General features: G+C 30.9%; 1 protein-coding gene across 2 annotated transcripts; it reads right to left on the reverse strand.

The window, feature by feature from the left end:
• Positions 1 to 368: 368 nt before the first annotated feature.
• On the reverse strand, positions 369 to 15807 carry LOC117214341 (xanthine dehydrogenase/oxidase-like). Of its 2 annotated transcripts, none has more exons than XM_033460353.1 (25): positions 15730 to 15807; positions 8082 to 8131; positions 7817 to 7997; positions 7582 to 7713; positions 7271 to 7436; positions 6210 to 6426; positions 5837 to 6057; positions 5671 to 5773; positions 5445 to 5572; positions 5238 to 5360; positions 5010 to 5177; positions 4648 to 4929; positions 4421 to 4525; positions 3966 to 4179; positions 3644 to 3827; positions 3103 to 3399; positions 2961 to 3043; positions 2683 to 2876; positions 2440 to 2598; positions 2179 to 2307; positions 1645 to 1775; positions 1315 to 1567; positions 830 to 926; positions 641 to 751; positions 369 to 523 (listed from the first exon to the last, which is right to left on the reverse strand). In XM_033460353.1, exons 1-25 carry the CDS (start codon positions 15753 to 15755, stop codon positions 456 to 458), a joined length of 3822 nt encoding a protein of 1273 aa, XP_033316244.1. In that variant the 5' UTR covers positions 15756 to 15807; the 3' UTR covers positions 369 to 455. The 2 variants fall into 2 exon arrangements, with proteins under 2 accessions (XP_033316244.1, XP_033316245.1); XM_033460354.1 differs by lacking the exon at positions 15730 to 15807 and adding an exon at positions 11020 to 11057 and having other exon boundaries at positions 456 to 523.
• Positions 15808 to 16370: the final 563 nt, after the last annotated feature.

A 16370-nucleotide genomic window follows, 5' to 3' on the forward strand; every position in this document is an offset into this window, starting at 1 on the left:
GTTTATAACTTTTTTTTTTAATAAACTACCTCGTCCTATTTATTTTTCTACAAGTCCTCCATGAATAACATATTTACATACATAACTGTGCGATAGGATAGTGGTTTATGGGTAATTTCTTGCAAATTTTTGCACATTTTAACGTGGAAATTTAAATATGTGCAAATTTCTGTAATCGATATACCAATTTTAGAAACATATATTTATTGTAATATTATTTATTGTAATATTATTATTATATTATTGTTACATATCAAGTTCAATATTTATTGTAATATATTTATTGTAATATTATTATTATATTATTGTTACATATCAAGTGCTGTAAGATAAAAATAATTATTTATATTTTTACATTTCTTTATTGTAAATAACTGTATGTAATAATATATGATTATTAAAAGTGGATTAGGGATAACAAAAGTATGTCTTTTATTCAAAAATAAATTTTTATCTCAAAATATCATTTGCTCTTTGCTGGTTAAGCTATTCAATAGAATTTTCTCGGTAGTAACGGGGCCATCTGTGAAAAAAAGAGTACGATTAGATTATATTATATAAAATTATGTGAAGCTATATTAACATACACACACACACACAAAATAATAAAAGAATATACTTTTTAATAATTTTTCATTACCTAATCTGTTCCAAGGATCTTTGTTCCCAGCATCTTCTCTTGCTGACTTAAGCGCATTTTGAATTGCAATAAGTACGCTATAACTCGTACATAACGGTGGTTCACCAGTAGCTATAGAATTTAATAAATACCAAGTTTAATATCTCGGATTTAGAGTTATTAACCATTTGCTTCAGTTTGTTGTTTTACCTTTTGAACGAAGAACGCTTAACGAATTAGGATTATTTCTACGGAAATAAACTCGAAAATCGATAGGAATGTCTTTCGCGCCGGGTGGCTTATAATTCTGCAAAAAAAATTTAGTTTTTATTTTTGAAGAATTCCTCTTACGTGTAATATGGCAGACTGGTAAAACCAATTTGATGTAAATTAAAATTTTGAGAATTTATACTGGTAAAACCAATTTGATGTAAATTAAGATTTTGAGAATTTATATCTAATTATGTACCTCAACTTTTAAAAGTATCATTTCTTTCATTCCATAATTAATTAAGTTAGAATTTTATTCTCTGCCGCGAACCGCTTTCATGACTTGAAAAGATATCTTTTATATTATTATACTTTTTATAGTAATAAACAATATACACTATTTTATAAAACCTAGTAAAAACTGATTTATATAACTATAATTCTCAGTCCTACATATATTAGGTTAAACAAATTTAACAACATACCCAAGTTCTATAATTCGTCAGCTGACCAGTTTTGGGATCATAAACTAAATCCTCGGAGGTCCAATAACCGAGACCCATCATAAAGGCGCCTTCCACTTGTCCTAAATCTAATTCTGGATTCATACTTCTCCCAACATCTTCAATTATATCCACTCTGTGTAATACGTGCTGTCCAGTCAATAAATCCAGTTCAATTTCCGCAATAGTTGCCGCGTATATCGGATAAGATTTTATATCATCTTTTGTAGTAAACCTATAAAATATGTTTCGTAAATATTCGGAAGACTAGATTAATATTTCTATAGCTATTTAACTACTGGAAACACATACATATATCGGGCGCACAAGTCGATATCTTTCGTATGTGCTGTCATTACTAATTCTTGCCACGAGGGGTCTTTCAGCTCGTTTTTTATAGGTTCAAGTCTTTTTACCAGTTCTTTGCAAGCCATCATGGTTGCCTAAAATTGTTAAAATACACATATACATAGGTATTCCTAAATACAAGATGACAGGAAAGTAATGGGACCTCTAAAAATATTTGTATGTAGCTCAAGTATAAATGGATTTTGGTCTCTCAAAAATAGAATCCTCGAGAAATTAGGTTTTAATAATATTGCCAATTATTGAGAATTGAAATCAGTCTTATTACTAAATTGCGAATATTTATGCATTTTTATATTTTTACGAGTATAACTAAAGAAATTTGTTTCATTTAAATTTTTAGATCACATTTTGTAGATTTTTGCATTTTCGAATTTCCCAAAAATGCATGAGCATATGCAATCTACTCATTACTTCTCTGATACACTATATATGTAATCTTTTTTGTATAATGTATTAATAAATGAAAATAAGTCTTACATATGAGCAAGTCTCGCTAGTAATACTACCGCCAGTAACAAAGTTGTTTGGAGATGTTAAATTGTTGCTTGGTTTTACGGTAACTAATGATAAATCAATACCCAAAGTATGTGCTGCTACTTGAGCTACCTGTAATGAAAAAAAATATGTAAGTAATAAACTGTTATTGTAATAAATGTATTACTAATAATTACTACCAACAATTTATTATAATACATGTACAATATTAAGATATTTTATTATATTTATATTTTTTGGCACCTTGGTATGAATTCCCTGACCACATTCAATTCCTCCATGAGTAATTGAAACTGTTCCATCCCTAGCATAAATTGATACAAGTGCATGGAATTGCCCCCATAATTGTAAAGGATACATTAAGGGTATCAAAGATATTCCTTTTTTCTTCCATCGATTTTCCTACAAAAGTTACAAAATTATTTAATTAATTAATATTTCATATTATGTATACTAAAATCATGGGGGATATTCGAACTCCCTTACATTGTTGAAAGAATCTACAGCTCTCTTTCTCGTCTCGTAATCCGCGTTTTGACATAGGTCATTTATCATAGACTGCAATGCACCTTTATGGTCCTCATGCATATTTGCATACCTAACCATCAATGGGTCTTTTCCAATAGTCTTTGCTATGTGCTCCATTATGTTTTCTATCATAGCTACAGCTTCTGTCGAACCTGTCAATTAGAGAACTTAATTTTAGGGTGGCTATCATCATTTTTGCTATATTACAAGTTATTATTCGTAGTAATTTGAAATACCTGGGGCTCGACAGTAAGTGTTGGAAGGCAGGTCAGTCTTAACCTCAAAGCCTTTGTAGGCCCAGGTTGAGTAGTCATAACAGCTAAATAAGAATCAACTATTTTAAACTGTTTATTATAACATATGTTCAAGTATATTCACCTATTGATATGTAGTGCAACTAAAGGTGCATGAAATTCGTTGAAATTGCAACCGGCATTGCTCCAGTAATTTGCATTTAAATATTGAATGCGACCATCATCATCTACACCAACTTCGTACTCCTGACGAGTATCATAACGCTTTCCCATAGCTTGCATATTAGATTCTATTGACATAACAAATCTAGCTGGTCGATTTAATTTGTAGCATACTAAGGCACAAGCACAAGCAACATGTGTGGCACGGCTTATCTTTGCACCATAGCCACCTCCTAATCTTCTCACCTTTATATTAATACTGTAATTAATAATTAAGGAAACATAGTATTAAATATTAATATTAATATATTATATATATATATAATATTTAAAACATTATTAGTCATTTAAATAAATATTATTAAATAAATATTAAATATTACATTAAAATATAAAACATTATATATTATTTAATTTTTAATATTTATTTAATAAGATTTATTTAATTGACTAATAATATTTTAAATATTATCTGTTTGTAATCAATATTTTGTATGTCTTACCTGTTGTTTTTTATATTGAGAAGCTCGGCTATGGCTACTTGTATCAGATCTATCCACTGAGACGCTGGATAAACGTCCATACCATCTTCTACTGGCACGCAGACACAAGTTTGAGTCTCCATAGTATAATGATACTGCCCTCCACATCTAAATTCTCCTTTAACCACGTGCTTCACATCATTTCCTATGATATTTAATAAAAAATAACGATAATCAGTTGTGTAAAAATCTCTATAAGTAAATGATCATAAAATGCATTAATTTATAAGAAAGAAGATATTAATTAAATATTTTATTTAACACAAATATTTTGTGTACACACCTTTGTTCGTCGCTTCAACGTTAGCTGATTGAAGTAGTCTGGATTGGTTTTTGGATGCAAGCACATCTTCAATCGTTAACAATAGTTTTTCAGGCGTGAAGTCGACGTAGGAAATGTGTACCTTCTGTGCTGCTTCATTGGCAATCGCGTAGCTTATCGCAGCGATCACTCCAACTGGTTGCCCAGCATAATCGATATTTTTATCCGCAAACAGCTTAAGATACAACGACAAATAAGAACAAGTTATAAATTTTAAACATTTATAGTTTGCGGATTTTTATGCATTTATGGCAAATATGTATAAAACATTCAAGGTACAATATGTGTTATAATACCTAGTAGATGAAACTAATTTTTATATAAGTCCTAGTTTTTTTAGTTCTATTTACAAAGATATGAGTTTGCATAAATATTTACAGTGTATTCATAACATACTTGTTTATGAATCAACTTACTATTTCATCATAATTCAACATTACTTCTTGAGCACTTCCTGGTATGAATACATTTTTCCCAGGAATATCTTTGGCAGTATAAAAAGCAATTACTCCTTTCATTTTCTGGAAGAACATATTTAGATTTATGTTATAAAAATAAGTAATAAATAAAATAAGTAATAAGATTTGAAATTGACGATTTTTTAAATATTTTAGATCAATTAGATTAATCGTGAAAATAATACCAATGCTTCAGAAGCATCTATTTTATCCAGTTTCCCAGCCCCTACTGTGGTAAGAACGAAAGCACAGAAAACTTCATCTGACAATGGTGGAATATCATTTGAGTATTGAGCTTCTCCAGATGTTTGATATATGGATTCCAATTTTGGCAAAGGTTGATTCAAAGGCCATAAATTCTTATCACTATCAAAGTCCTGTTTGCCTGAAGATAATCCACGCTCCAAAAGAGTTCCACCACTGCGTGCTTTTGGATCCACACTCTCAGGCTTAATACTTAAAATATACTACAAAAAATGTTGCATCTCTGATCAGACATAAAGATTCATTTACTCAAAATTTTAATAGCTTTCATTCAGAAATGTACCTTAAAGAAAAGTCCTTCCGCAAGTGTTTTTCTAAATTTTGGAGAATAATCAGGTAAGACATGATCAGGATGAAGTTCATTGTCTAATTTATCCAAAGCATCTTTAATTACTTTTTTGTCCAAAATGGATTTCCCAATCAAGAAGTTTTCAGTGTCTAATGCATGCAGCTGGAAAAATTAATTTTGATTTAAACCTACATTGCTAAGTAAACCTGTAGTTTTACTTACGAAATCCTTGTTTATTCCACCAATTATGATGTTTGGTTTCTCAAGCACTTTTCCAGCTCCATCTAATTTAAACAAGAACCCCGCATTCACGTGAGCATGGGCATTCTGTGCTCGTGGCATTATCTACAGTCCAATAAAATCTTCCAATGAAATCTATGATTCCAGGTAATCCAATTATTCTAGATATATCAAGATACAAAGGCATACCTTGTAAGATCTGTACTCGTATTCCTTGCCAAGAGCTGGCAGCATTATACTGTATATAATTTTGTGCTTCATGTCCAAGTTTAGGAAGTTCAATAAATTCATACTAGTTTTTTTGCTACCAGCTTCCACTTTTCATAGGAAACAATATTTAAATAATAAATTTTATATCAATACAGAGAATATGCATAAATGTTTCAAATAATTTTGTTTGAACTTTTTTAGTTACCTATATGCACTTGTGCTCCTGCAGTTTCCAATATCAAAAATAAATCTGATGGAAATTCACGATGCGTGTGCTTGATCATTAAATTTCCTGCTACAGATCCAACCTGCAACATAAAATATTATCAGTGGTTTGAGTTCATCGTATACTATTAATTATATTTACTTACATTTCTCACTGGGACGCTAGCAATTAAATCGATATGTTTGGCTAAGTGTTGTAAGTATTCGAAATTTGGTTCCTTTGAATATTTCTCAAAAGTCTCCATTGCCACAGTAAGTGAAATATTCCCTCCAATAATCAAAGCGTCGTCAGTTTTTGTTATATTACGCAGATCAGGTATGTCGTTAATATCAATACTTATATCCGGTGTCTTCATTCGATACACACCTGTAAAGAAAAAAGAATTTTAATATAGATAGAGCACAAATAAATATAATATGGAAACCACACAAAAAAATGTGATAATTTCTCATTTGACTCTCATCACTTAATAGCTTCATGTGTAGTTTTCATGTAAAATAATGGTTATTGATCATTACCATGTGCGGTGTTACCACCATGCAAAACATAACTGGCATTTGGATTATTCTGGAATAGTGTGAATAAATCATCGACTGCTAGAACCTTATGGAACTGACTACCATCCAATTTCATGGAAATGTTAGCTTCTGTATTCTGGCTGAGTGTGTAACAACCATTGCAACCATTTTCACACGGCATACCAGTTTTCTTGCAGGCTTTTATTTTGAATAATTCCTAGACAACAACAATTTTTTGTCAAGGAAGATGGGAAGAGATTAAGTCGAAGGAAGTATAAACTGGTGGTGAATAGCAATGAAATAATTTTTTGGTTTGTTTACAAAAATACACAGAAAATATAAATATGATACTTGATTTCTGTTTAGATTCCATTTCTTCAATTAAGTCTATAATACATTAATAAAACCTATAATAGACTGTATATACTATGTAAATTAATATACAGGGTGGTTGGTAACTGGTGGTACAAGTGGAAAGGGGGTGATTCTACGCGAAAAAAGAAGTCGAAAATATAGAATAACAATTTTTTTTTTTAATTTTTCCATCGAGACAACGATCTACAGTGAGATCCGTTATAACGTACCGCACGCGTACCGAATGAAAATTCAAGGTCGATTTTCTCGAAAACAAAGCCTCAAACGAAAAATTTTTTTCTATATTTTCGACTTCTTTTTTCGCGTAGAATCACCCTCTTTCCGCTTGTACCGCCAGTTACCAACCACTCTGTATAATTTATACAACCTATCTATTACTGATAGACCACGAATGGGTAATGAGTTGCCCATCAATAGGCGCCTGAAACTCTTTACAATTTTTTTGCTGTTGTTTGTTTACAAAACAAAATGAAGTTGAATATCTATCTATCAGATAAAAAATGATGCATTCATTATTCTCTTATGAAATTTCCTACTGAATTGATATTAACAATTCTGTAAATTAATGATTGCACATTTTATCAGTAAGATAACAGATATCTGTTACATCTAATACTCGAGAATAAATACGGAATTATGTTTCAAGATCTACTCACATCTTAATGTTAATATTATCACTGACTTACTTCAATGTCATGAATGTCTTTAACAAGCTCTTTTGGAGCATCGCTCGCAAATGCCTTGAATGCATCCAGAATTGGTCGGTAACCAGTACAACGACATATATTGCTTCCAAAAGAATTTTCTATCTGTTTCATTGTTAATTTTTTTCCATTTTTGTTTTGCAGTAGACTGAAAACATTAAGTTAATTAAACCTACTTGTCCAATTTATATTAACATATTATTTAATATTAATGATCTACAATATTAAAATAGCATTTCAATTCTTATTGTATGTATATATATAATGAATATAAATGTAGAAGGTAGAAATACCTATACATGTTCATTATCATTCCAGGTGAACAATAACCACACTGGGAGCCATTTTTGCCTGCTAATGCTGCTTGCAGGGTATGATAGCCTTCTTGCTTGTTACCCACACCTTCAATCGTCTTAATAGCCCAACTGCATTAAAAAGAAATGTTAAAATGAGATCTAAAAGTGTGAGCAATACAAAAAATATGATCTGAATATTAATTTTAAGAAATATAATTAATTTGAAACTTACCCATTGCAGATCAAAACTGGTACCAGGCAAGAGTTCACAGACATTGTCTCACCTTTGACTTCCACTGACACAATGCAAGCACCACAGCCTCCTTCATGACACATAGCCTTAGTTCCTCGTAGTTTTGCATAATCTCTGATGAAGACGTTCAAGGATGTTCCAGGTGGGATCTTTTCTGTCACTGAAAATGGTCATACCATCAACATCATTATTGCTTCTATTCTGCTTTTGAATGATTTTAATTGACTAATTATTGGATTCAGACCTGTATAAGTTTTCCCATTGATGGTGAATTCTACAACCTTCCTGGAATCCCTGTAACAATAATTTTTGCGTTAACTAATAAATCGAGATATATATATATACACATACACATATATATGTCGGGTTTACATTAGAATTAGGGTTAGGGGCGTGAAACGAATCTTCGTTTCGATTACACGTTGTCGTTATGCAATAGAGAAGACATTGACTAGTGCAAATACGATTATCATAGAACTGGACAAGTAACCGTGGTAATTAGATACTCGAGAAACTAATGACAATGAACCTAGGTTCAATAACGAATCCGTGGTCGACGGGATGATAGATGAACGTGCTCACAAAATCTAAGTCAGACGTGTAATATTTACTGGGCGTAGGAGTTACTCTTTTAGTCGATGAGATCGCGAGAGAGAATGACTTTCCCGTCCCGATGATGCCACAGAGGAAAACCATAATGGGCTGTGTCTAAGGACACGAGATCATCGGATTCGTCGAAGATAGCCTTCGTTTAGAAAGTAAGGGAAATTGGCGTTGTTACTAATTGGTCAATCTCCATATCAGTCGTTAGAAAAAGATGCTAGCCGCCCTCGAGGGAAAGTTGCTAGTGGGAGACGTCGTTCATTGAAAAATAGGTCTCCTCAATCTTCTCGTAGTTGGGACAAAGACTGTTTGTTTGAAGGACTTTAGTTAGATCTCGCGTGTGGCGAGCTACGGGACAGAGACCGTTGGAACGTTTACTGTCGATTGTTACAACTATTTCCTTTTTAAGGAGAGCTATAGAATTACTCCATGCCTTTGTTAGACAAAGCGTTCGTCCCGTGACAGCGGCTACGTTCGGCGACTGGCTGTCGCCTCGAGCCCAAGTTCATTATCACAACTCTCGAACAATTACAATCGGATTGAATAACTACAATTGTTTAATTACAACTATAGTGGACTCTAGATTACAATGTTGCGGGATTATCCAAAATTCCAAAGGCTCCGGTGTTCTTTCGTCTCCGACATATATATATGTAATTACAAATAATTTATAATATTATAATAATATTATATAAATGATATTATATAAATATTACATAAATATTTTATTTATGATATAATATAATAGAACAACAGAATAGTAAAATTTAATATTAATTTCAACAAAAGGACGATAGGCATCACACTCGATATTAACATGATCTTTATATTATGTTACATTATACTTATTATACTTTCATAGCATCATATTTAGTTTAATTTTATTTTACTGATTTCTTTTAAACTTGAAACGAACACTGCTGTCTCATTAATGAGACAAACTCGTTCTGAATCATATAAAGCATTAGAGGGCTCACTTTATATACTGCAATAAAACAGTTCATTCTATTATTGTAATGGAGCTGATCATTTGATGCAAATAAAAATGCAAGTTCTATCTTTGCACATAAAAATGCTATCTTTTGAGGGATAAGTATGTGTGATAAATAAACTATTACAGGTGTATACTAATAAGTAAAAAAGCAGATATAGTATTTTAAAAAATTTTAGTAATTGGATGCAATAAAATGAAATCTAATCTTTCGGCGAGGTAAGAAATATTATTCGAAATTTATAATGAAATTATAATGAGCACATAAATTACAATATCAGCAAGGTAAACTGTTACAAACAGTAACAGATCATTGTTAGAATTATTTGGCTAACCTATAGAATATTGGAAAGTTTTGAAGCTATAATGAAGTGTTTGAATAAATACTATTTTTAAAAGGGATTTAAAATCGGCTTCTGTGTTTAGTAAAATAATATTGTAATATCGTAGAATAGATTTGAATTAGAGATCGGTTGAAATTAGAAAGCACCGTGTACATCGTCTTTCGTGGTTTGTTTACATCCAAGAGCGCCTAGTAACTGCGACGCGAGAAAGGATAAGCAGTGTCAAAACAGAGGTACGGTTTCATATTTCAAGGAATCGAGAGGCCAAAGTATATGAGCCGAAAAGTGTGTGTGTGTGAGAGGACGAGAGCAAGAGCGAGCACGACCGGGCAGGATTGTATTGGCGAAGAGCAGAGCTAATTGAGTCGTTGAAGAGTAGAGTCGTTAGAGGTTTCGAGTTGTCGAAGAGTAGAGTCGTTAGAGGTTTCGAGTCGTCGAAGAGTAGAGTCGTGAGAATTGATAGAGTTGTTAGAGAGAGAGAGTGTGTGTGTTAGATTCGTTGTGACGAGAGTGATCAAATAACTGTAAAGTTATTTGATATAGATACGAGTATTGCATTTAGTTCCGTTAAATAAATATCGTTCTCTGTCCAATTTATATCTGTATATTCAATTTAATATTAATAAATTGTAAGTAATCGAAAAAAAAAATTTCTATCCTTATTTTTCGATATTACAATATTGAACCCCTATTTCAGAAATTCTGAATAACCAGTAGTTATAATAATTAGAATAACTATAGTAATTAATTTTCTCTTCTATCTATTTGAATAACTGAATATATTATAATATATACTACATTAGTTATCGTAATGTCTATAAAATTTATTCGAAATACATAGACAAGAAATGAGATAACCTAGGAACTATATGTATATAAAAGTATTTCGAAAAAATTTATTAGTGAAAAAGACGAACAATTTTTGATAGATAAAGAGATCTTATCTGGATAAATCTTTCTTAACTTTCGCTACGAATTTACCGAACTACGTAATACGTATTTCCAAATAAAAATTGTTTGCATCAAAATCTAATAAAATATTAAATATTCCAATTGTAGTAAATACTCTAATATTCTACTCAGAGTAGATGCACTAATTATTATTTCTTACATGTATATAACTATATTAACATAGATTTTGGCACAAATAATTTATATATTAATACAAGTATTAAATACTCTTGTATGGAACATCTTACTAAATGATTTTGCATTAAAATCTACTAAAATTATAGGAAGATTACAATGTATCCACAATGATACCCATCATGATTTCAGATATACACAAATGTAAAAATAATCTTGTGAGTAAGACAGTGAAACTAGAATTTCTTGCCACTTATTAAGTCCAATGACAAGTCAAATTGTATGTACAATAGACGTATCTAAGTGTAGGCAATGAGCGAATACCACACGTTATCAAAACGAGATTCCTGATGATCTTATGTAATAGACGGTAATAGTGAGGGAACTCTGATTGATAACAATGGCACGCTATAGAGGAATATACTTTATAGTGAACGTCGTGTAGTACATAACACATGACATTGCCCTTCACATATGTGCAACAGTATCTGCTATCGCAAGTAGCGATAAAGCCATAACGCGATTCAAAATGAAGGAAAAGCCATTATGTAATCATAATCCTTCAGACGTGTTAGTTAGACTGGAAATTGAAGGAAAGATGCAACGATCTACGCAATGCATACATTATGCAAAAGTATGTTAAATTACACTTATTATAAAATTTAGTAGATGAAATAATATACGAATATCATATGTACTATTAATAGTATTAAAATCGTTAGCGCTGTTATATATGTATACAGGGTGGTTGGTAACCGGTGGTACAAGCGGAAAGGGGGTGATTCTACGCAAAAAAAGGAGTCGAAAATATAGAACAAAAATTTTTCGTTTAAGGCTTTGTTTTCGAGAAAATCGACTTTGAATTTTCGCTCGGTACGCGTGCACTTTATCAGGTCTCGTTATAACGGATCTCACTGTAGATCGTTGTCTCGATGAAAAAATTAAAAAAAAATAAAAAAAAATTTTTATTCTATATTTTCGATTTCTTTTTTGCGTAGAATCATCCCCTTTCCGCTTGTACCACCAGTTACCAACCACCCTGTATATTAAAAATCATTTCTGGCAAATGTGATGGAAAAGTTATGAAATATGCAGATGAAATTGACCGTGGCCAGGAATATACATTTGATACACTCCATCTTATCTTTCATCTCATCTAGAAGTAAGTTATAGTATAATTAGAAAGATATTTCATGGAATATTTGCATAATAATAACCTTTTTCCTATACTCTAATAGTACTTTCGTATTTTTATTAATCACATCCGTGAAACATTGAATAATATACGGATGGTACTAGTAATATACTAGCAATAATATATACTATTATTATATAATAGTATACACTACTATACTATTCTTCTATTTTCCCATAAAATTTAACGTTCTTATTTTTTAACAAATTTCGGGCACATTCGGGAAACGGAATAATCTACATGAAAAATATGTCTACAGCATACAACACATTTTTCACCTCTGAAGCTACGTTGCCGAATAAATCGACTTCAAAAACTTCATTGCTGTATGTAAATTTAGGTGATATAGATATAAGTTAACAATCAGCAGGAGATTATTCTATCTGCAAAAATATTTTTCCATTTAGTGCTTCGCTTTCAAGAAAATTAGCCCGAAAATTAGCGTATTCGACCAAATTTCAAATTTTATTTTTTCAAAGGCGAAAGATTCTATGTAAAAGTTTTTCTCTACGTTTTTTACCCACTTTAACTCGAATAACTTGCTATCGGTTATTCGTTTCTGTCCCGTTCAACATTAATCAAGTTTAACTCCACTTGACGAAATTTCAAACTCGATCTTCTCGAAAATTAGGCGTCATATGTAACAAAACAATTTTATTCTGTATCTTCGATTTGTTTTCCTCGCGTGCAATCGCCTTCTTGGTGATTGTACCATTAATACTGGGATACCTTGTATATACCTGTCATCAACAAAGCAACACTTATGTCAGACTGCATACTTTGTATACTAGTAATACTTCAAGGAAAAAGTCATTAAATCATTAAATGATTAACACTTTTTAAACATGATATTTCATCGTGATAATAAATTAACAATTGTCAATCGTTATGCAATAGTGTAATACTCTGGTTTTCAATTTTAAACAACTTGTAGTGAATTATATGTTGATTATCCACCTCGTTAAAAATGTCGGGGATTTGCATACATGTATGTACTTGCAATGACATAATGGCTTCTTGTTTTTTTACAAGAAATTAACTCGGATAATTGAAGGTCATATTATCGGCTTCTTTGCATTTTCCTATGTACATTGCCATATTTTATCTGTAAGTCGAACATTAATTTTGTATCCCTGTAAAAAGCAATTTTTTCACGTGATCAATATATCATTTTTGCGATCATAATGGCGAATTGTTATATCTAAATTATTTATATTTTTATGGAATAATAACAGAAAATGAAAATTTTAGAGAAGAGGCATATTAATGTATACATTATTGAAAATACTAAATACAGCCTGAATACTTATACTAAATACTTATTACATCAAATGATAAAAATAGAAGATTAACGTGGACCTTGTATTCAATAAAAAGAAATTTGAAGTGGTTGGAGGTTATGCCACTATCGATACCAAACAGTGATGTATAATGAAATAGAACGCATCAAACGTGCACACTGCACGTACGTAATAAGATTATTATGGGCATAGGCCTCAATAATATAATACAATACAATATAAAATACAATACAGTATATTTCTTTTTACCTGTGAAATTTTATATTTAATTTTATATTTCAATTACTTTTATTTTACCAATGAAAAATCTCCTTCTACTTAGTAATTGATATTTGGATATAATATTATATCTAATATTAAGAAGAATATAATATTATGATATCTAAGTATTAATTATTAAAGGCAGATTTTTATAATATTATATTTAATTGCATTTAATTATACAGGGTGGTTGGTAACTGGTGGTGCAATCGGAAAGGGGGTAATTCTACGCGAAAAAAGAAGTCGAAAATATAGAATAAATTTTTTTCTTTTTTTTTTTAATTTTTCCATCGAGACAACGATCTACAGTGAGATCCGTTATAACGTACCGCACGCGTACCGAACGAAAATTCAAAGTCGATTTTCTCGAAAACAAAGCCTCGAACGAAAAATTTTTATTCTACATTTTCGACTTCTTTTTTCGCGTAGAATCACCCCCTTTCCGCTTGCACCACCAGTTACCAGTTACCAGTTAAATTATACAGAGGAATTAGAAAAGGTTGCAAATTGTTTTACATGGTCTCGAACTTTTCTTACGTGATACATCACATTTTTCCTCGTGAAATTTTATACTCTATATTTGTATTTCAATTATATTCAATTTTTAATCCAATCTAATCTAATCTAATCTAATCTAATCTAACCTGGTCTCTACACTTGACAATCAATGTCATCCCTTGACTGCATAGGAAAGGGAAAAATTCAAAAAACATTGAAAAAATTAATAATTAACATCTATACTACACGAATTACAATGAAATTCGGAGATCTTGAAGAATCGAGAAACTAGATAAAATTTTTCTCCTACCGCTCGATTGGTAATAAATTTAGAAGTAAACATGCAAAATCGCAGAAATTTATCTTTGATTCAAATTATGTATAAATCGTGTAAATACATATACAAATAAAAAACAGGAAATGTGTTGAAACTTGTTTCGTGACAAATGGTAGTTTTTTTTCAGTGAACAGTCAATATTTGCTAAGTTCAATTTATACGGCATATAGAAACTCGTTTATTCGATTTCTGTTATTCGATATAATCCTTTTTAACTTCGGTTTTGTAAATGTCAACTGTTTTTTGTAAATGTCAGCAGCATCGATCATCTCTTAGCGATTGGCTTTCACTTTTCGTGAAAGGATCTGGAATTTATCGTAGGACCAGAAGAAGTCATTCACTTTTTCTTGGCATCGTGCGCTTAACGAAATCGCTTAACGAAATCAAACAATATTTTCAACTTTCTCCTCTATAGACATGAATTATGCCAACAATCGCACGCTATTCAGCTCGAACAAGCAGAAGCAGAGGACATCTATGATCTAATTCTTCTAAACGTTCGTGCGAGCAACTATTCTGTCAAAAGTGATACGACCTCGATAAGTTCTTCAGTGAAAATGTAAAACTGTTTGGAAGCTTGCGAAACAATTATTATGTTGTAAGAAAGATAATAAACTCGTAGAAAATGATTATTTAATTGCCACGAATAAACAACTTGTGGAAAACAATTTTTTAGTTGTAACAACAAAGCTGTTCAAATGATTTAATTTTAACAATTTTATTGGAACACAAAATTTTAACAAAAAGTAAGAAAAAAAAGGAAAAGAGATATAGTTTAGAAAAATAATAGTCAGTAATTACTATTTTTGGAATTTTCCATTCTTAGTTCTCGAAATTTTCCACGCTTTTCCAACAGGGGAACCAGAGGTTTTCAGTTTTGATATTTTTTAAATTCATAGCTAAATATTGATATATAATTCTTAGCTTTCATATACATTCTTGGATTGCATTAGAATTTCACCAATATAAATCATGTCAGCTGTGTCTCATGGAAATGGCAGTGATATTTGAAAATGTTTTATATAAAACGTATAATATATATAATAGTTTTTTACAGTGAATTATGTATATTATGTAATATATTATATGTTACACAAAACGTTTTACTTAAGACATTTTTTATATTATTATCTTTCATTACATGCAGCAAATATCTTGTAATATATATATATAGTTATATAGTTATATAATAAAAAGGCCATAGATATTTCTATATAAAATTGTAGATACAATTGTTGATATAGTGATCGTTACATTAAATTGTGAAATCACTTACCTAATGTTCCTTTGAATACCATTCATGTTCACAAGTATTCGAACCGCAAATTCAACGAAGCAAACTTTGTAATTGTTTTTGGTAAGACAACTTCTACGACACAATCGTCGCGCGGGTATCGTATAAATTGACTGCACTTCCAAACGATCGTTGTAAAGCGTTTCTGCATCACTCTCTCCCACCATCTACAATAAAGATAGTTACAAAAGAGGAATATTACGTCTGTGACTGTTTCGATTACAAACCTAGTTTTCATCATTATCTGCTTGATGCATAGTATTTTTCTGTATGAATCATTATAATGAAATAGCATTCCCTCTCTTCCTTTTTTAAATTAATCTCCTTAACAGTACTTCAAAGTACTTTTGTACCATAAGCTGTTTTTTTTTTTTTGTTGATAAGCTAAAAATAATTTGACATTTTTCCACCAATTAAATAGCAAGGTAAATCGAAGAAGATTAGAGTAATTACAGAGTAGAGTAATTTTTGAAATAACTCTAGAACTAAAGAGTACAGAAATTTCTAGAACAACTGTAAAAAGAATTTTTTAAGTAATCTAGTCACTCAACAAATGAACGAAGCGAACGTTAATTTTTCTTTCTTCCTCACAATGAAGAAGAGTGGTCTCACATCCGCTAATT

This window comes from Bombus bifarius, unplaced genomic scaffold (assembly GCF_011952205.1).
Source record: "Bombus bifarius isolate JDL3187 unplaced genomic scaffold, Bbif_JDL3187 scf7180000009200, whole genome shotgun sequence".
Lineage (NCBI taxonomy): Eukaryota > Metazoa > Arthropoda > Insecta > Hymenoptera > Apidae > Bombus > Bombus bifarius.

What these genes read in the sequence shown, in the direction of transcription:
- LOC117214341 (XM_033460353.1), bottom strand. Translation starts at nt 15,755, where the DNA reads ATGAATGGTATTCAAAGGAACATTAG. An exon ending in TGTTGAATTATGATGAAATA is followed by an intron (nt 4,180 to 4,420) that starts GTAAGTTGATTC and finishes TTGTATCTTAAG; the next exon opens with CTGTTTGCGGATAAAAATAT. An exon ending in CGTTGAAGCGACGAACAAAG is followed by an intron (nt 3,828 to 3,965) that starts GTGTGTACACAA and finishes TAAATATCATAG; the next exon opens with GAAATGATGTGAAGCACGTG.